At 36.1% G+C, this 4,241-nt stretch overlaps 1 protein-coding gene across 1 annotated transcript; it reads right to left on the bottom strand.

Annotated features, from left to right (window-relative positions):
• Positions 1–647: 647 nt before the first annotated feature.
• On the bottom strand, positions 648–3,564 carry cabp5a (calcium binding protein 5a). The gene is made up of 7 exons (XM_020639755.3): positions 3,381–3,564; positions 2,992–3,041; positions 2,669–2,699; positions 2,375–2,518; positions 1,579–1,688; positions 1,272–1,419; positions 648–1,169 (listed from the first exon to the last, which is right to left on the bottom strand). Exons 1-7 carry the CDS (start codon positions 3,418–3,420, stop codon positions 1,141–1,143), a joined length of 552 nt encoding a protein of 183 aa, XP_020495411.1. The 5' UTR covers positions 3,421–3,564; the 3' UTR covers positions 648–1,140.
• Between the last annotated feature and the right edge of the window lie 677 nt (positions 3,565–4,241).

Raw genomic sequence — 4,241 nt, 5'->3', positions numbered from 1 at the left:
CTTCCCCTCATTTTACCCCAATGTTCAAATTCACAACACAGTTAATCGTTTTTACTTAGAATTCTCAGGACGCACTCTTTAAAAAGATGAATTCTGGTCAGAGTGCTTCCTAATCCCGTTTTTTTTAACACTTAATTCTAAGAAATCTGTCATGTCACAATTTTAGACTGATGTATACTCTTATCAAATCAGTGGCCACTCCGGGTTTGTTTGTTTTTTGTCACAAAATCTCTTTATCCCCGTGTCCTCCAAAAGCCAGGGCAGATGAGTTACTCAATCCTCCAAATATCCACCTCACAGTGCAGCAGCGTCACAGATGTTTTCGGTTTCCAAATCCCTTCTTTGGGTACACGAAATCCACAAATCACTGCTTTGGTTTATTATACAACCAGAGAGTTTTGAATCATTATGCAAGTTGAGTCATTATAAAAGTCATGAAGGATTTTGGATTAAATTACATAGTGCCATGACAGATTTTCTGTCACGCACAAAATGTTAAGTATTTTTCTTTGAATTTTGCCAAGGTAATAAATCAGCTTTACTCTTCATGTATGACAAAACCAAAGACAAATTCAGGCAGATTTATTCCTAAATAACACACACCCAGCGTCCATCACATCGCACTGATACAAATCAAAACTCTTGCGCAAAGTGAACATGTTTTATTTTATATCTGCACATGCTTGCAAGCAGGGTCTAACTTGTTGAATTTAAGGTAGGTAATACAACAAGTCCATGATAAATACTGTAAACGTATAAGTGTAGTAGTTTAATTTAAATGTTGCAGTGATAAATGATGAAACACTGTCAGAATAAATACGGTATATTCCATTAGCAAAATTCAATCCAGTTCAGCAAATCAATCCAAAAAGACTTCCTGTACACACAATCATCAAATCGTCAAACAAATCCATATATTCACACATCCTCTTAGATTATATTAAATCTTATAAATGTCTCAGCACATGACGGTCAGGTTTTGCATAGCTATAAACTTATGTCTGAGGTCGACTTCATATTGCTTGATTACTTAACATCAGTGTTCGTTCTTAATATATACAAGTGAATCCTTCATACACAGATAGCTTCAGGACTAATGATAGGTGCAAAGGTGCTTTCTTTGATGACGCTCCTCGACTGTCATTGATGGGACATCATTCTGACAAACTCTAAAGCAGAGAAGAAGAAGTTTCATTGGATTAGTGGATTGTTTTGTGGAGTTAATTCGTGTTGTTGTCATTGTTTGTGACAGACTGATCGTTCAGTGTTACCTTCAAAGTCTACTGTGCCATCTCCGTTGTCATCTGCTTCTTGTACTATGGCGTCTATCTCCCTCCTACTCATGTGCTCTCCCATCAGCTTAATCATGGCTGAGCGAAGCTCTGCTGTCGTGATCTCTCCGTCTCCGTCCATGTCAAACTAAATTTAAAAAAAGAGTCAAACATGAAACAAAAGAAGAAGGAATAAGATAGATGAGCATGTTTGCAGTAAATCAGTTTTGGGTGGAAATCTGGCGTTGAGGTTGTTGTTTTTTTAAAGGATCCAAGTCTCTTTAAAGCATAAGAATGTGACGCTCACTTCTTTAAAAGCATCCTTCAGCTCCTTCACACCGATCATCCCGGCCGTCTCGGCCAGAAGTTTTGGAGCCATCAGCTCTACGAAGTCCTCAAAGTCGACTTTACCACCCACTGGAGAAAAAATGTTTAAAAATAAATGCAACAATTAAGAAAAATCCCTGACTCTTCCATCAGTTCATTATTTTGTAATCATTGTATATGAACAAAACGCACATTTTTTATTTTGCCCCTTCAGACTTCAAGTCTCATCTAACATCACCCTCCATGTTTCATGGGTACACAAATAAAACTAAAAATAACTACAGTATAGTAATAAAATGTATTAATAGTTATCAAATAGAAAAAAAAAGATTCTGTCACTTCTGTGTCTATTTTTAAATGCTGGGATTTGCCATAATGTTCAAACATGTTTTTATATTTTTTTACCTTTGATGCTGTGTGTTTGCAGATCTTTTGCTGTATATGTTGTTTTGCATTGGTATGTGTCTTTCTATTCGCTTGTGGATGTGTCTCTCTCTATTGTGTTTTATTGATTGATTCTAGTGGAAGCAGCTGAATGTTTGGCAGCGCTTTGAGTCCAGGAGAAAGAGGACAATAAAGTGTTTGGTATAGTATATAAACAACTAAAAAAATGGTTATTTTAGTCCAGAATAAAAGTTATAATTTGATTTTCAACAAACAAATTCAGCCGTGCACTATGTCATCTTGTCCATACTATTTTGTTTTTCGAAAACAATATTTGTATGAAAACTGTTACTTCAATGTTTTGGGGTTGGTTTGTTCAGTGGAGGACTCACGGTTCATGTTGATGTTCTGACTCAGCTCGATCAGCTCCATCTCTGTGGGCATGTATCCCATCGTTCTCATCAGATTGCCCAGGTCCTTACAGCTGATCAGCCCATCCTTATCTTTATCAAACTCATTGAACGCATCACGCAGCTCTGCAGAGGAGACAATCAGACATTTAGAAAGTCAACGATAAGATATATTAAATATATAAACGTGTTATCAAAACAAATCAAACTCAAAACAATGAGTTTAATCAGATGTAGTGATTAAAACACAAGAATATGTAGATGAAGATTACTTACCATCAATCTCATCATCAGCCAGTTCCCTTGTCTGAAAGAAAAAATCAGTGCGTTAGATAAGGACCCTTAAAAAACAGTAAAAACATACAACAAGAAAAAAGAAACTCAAAAACCACAAAATGAACATAATGGATTCTTTTTTGCATTCCAGTGTTGAATATCATTAGGCACAAAAAGATACAATAATGATTAAAGTATAGCTACATTTGCAGTTAAGTCTCAGTAAACTTATCGCCATGCATTAGTTCCAGCTTCTCTGTGAATTTGCAAAGATCAGCACAAACCCATCAAAAATAGGAAAAGGCCGTCACGTCTGCACTTACAATGTTTTTGCCTCCTCGTAGGAAAATGCATGCGGCCCCAAAACTCATTTCTGCAGAAAGAGAGCACAAAATATGACTTTAATCATTGAAAATACATGTATTTTTTAATCAGTTTCTGACACACGATAAAGAGCTTTGGGAACGATTTTCAAAGCCAGAAAGTCAGGATTAAAATGTTGTGTCTTCTTTTTCTGATACTATCAAACATTTCCAATACATTTAGGCTACATTTTCAAACCACAACTTCAACAAAACACTTAAAGATACTTTCTTTTCGCAATAGTAAAAACTACAAAGAGTCCAACTGCTTCTGGGAATTACAGAAAAAAGTTGCTTATCTTTTTTTTTTTTTTTTTTAGAATAAAGTGACTTTTTTTCTGTGCTCCTACCTTCCTCTGGTGAGTTCTTGTCATTAGCCAGTTGCTTCATACACGAGCCCTCTGCAGCTCTCTATCTCGCTCTCTCTCCACACGTCTGTCTACTGATCTTCTTTTCTGTGTGAGAGTCTGTGTGTCCCTCCTCAGCGCGACCTGCTCTGTCCGGCCTGTTAGGGATGCTGCAGGAGTTTTGAATGTCAGGGAGGTGTGGCTGCATGCAGGGTTGTATGACTGATGGGTGGAGTCAGTGCTGTGTTGACATCATGCAGTAAATGAGATTGTCATCTGAACCTTTGGCCAACCCCATGAAACTATCAGTGCACACAGGTCCAGTTGCAGGTTGTTTTTGTTGGCTTTCCAGGTCAATGCAGCATTTGTGTTTCTTTAAATAGACATTTTGATAACAATATGAAAACTTGAACACACATTCATGTTCAACGATTGAGCGATTATAGTGGATTAATAACACAAGGAAATAAGCCGACCCCTTTAAATGGATGTGTAAAAGGATCTTTAAATACATTCCTCTTTCATCAAATGTTTAAAATGAAAAGATTGCACCAGAAAAAAATAGTTTAAATGAAATAATTTCCAAAGTATTTTACTTATAACAAATATAATAATGATACAAACTCCCAAAGAACTGAAAGGTTAGGTAACACCTAAGCGTTCCATTTGATTTTTCATATTGTAACAATTTTTAGAGACACAAGGAAACGCTTCTTTGAAAAAACAGACACAATTTTAGATTACAGATTGTGATATCTTCAAAGCCAACTCTTCTATCAATTGTTATATGCTTTCTCTGGATCAGGACAGATGATCCTTTTATGTTCTTTATTTTCTATCCCAATCAGAAAAATTATTGTTTTT

Source organism: Labrus bergylta, chromosome 21, assembly GCF_963930695.1.
Source record: "Labrus bergylta chromosome 21, fLabBer1.1, whole genome shotgun sequence".
NCBI lineage: Eukaryota > Metazoa > Chordata > Actinopteri > Labriformes > Labridae > Labrus > Labrus bergylta.
This window is presented reverse-complemented; position numbering and strand designations above follow the sequence as displayed.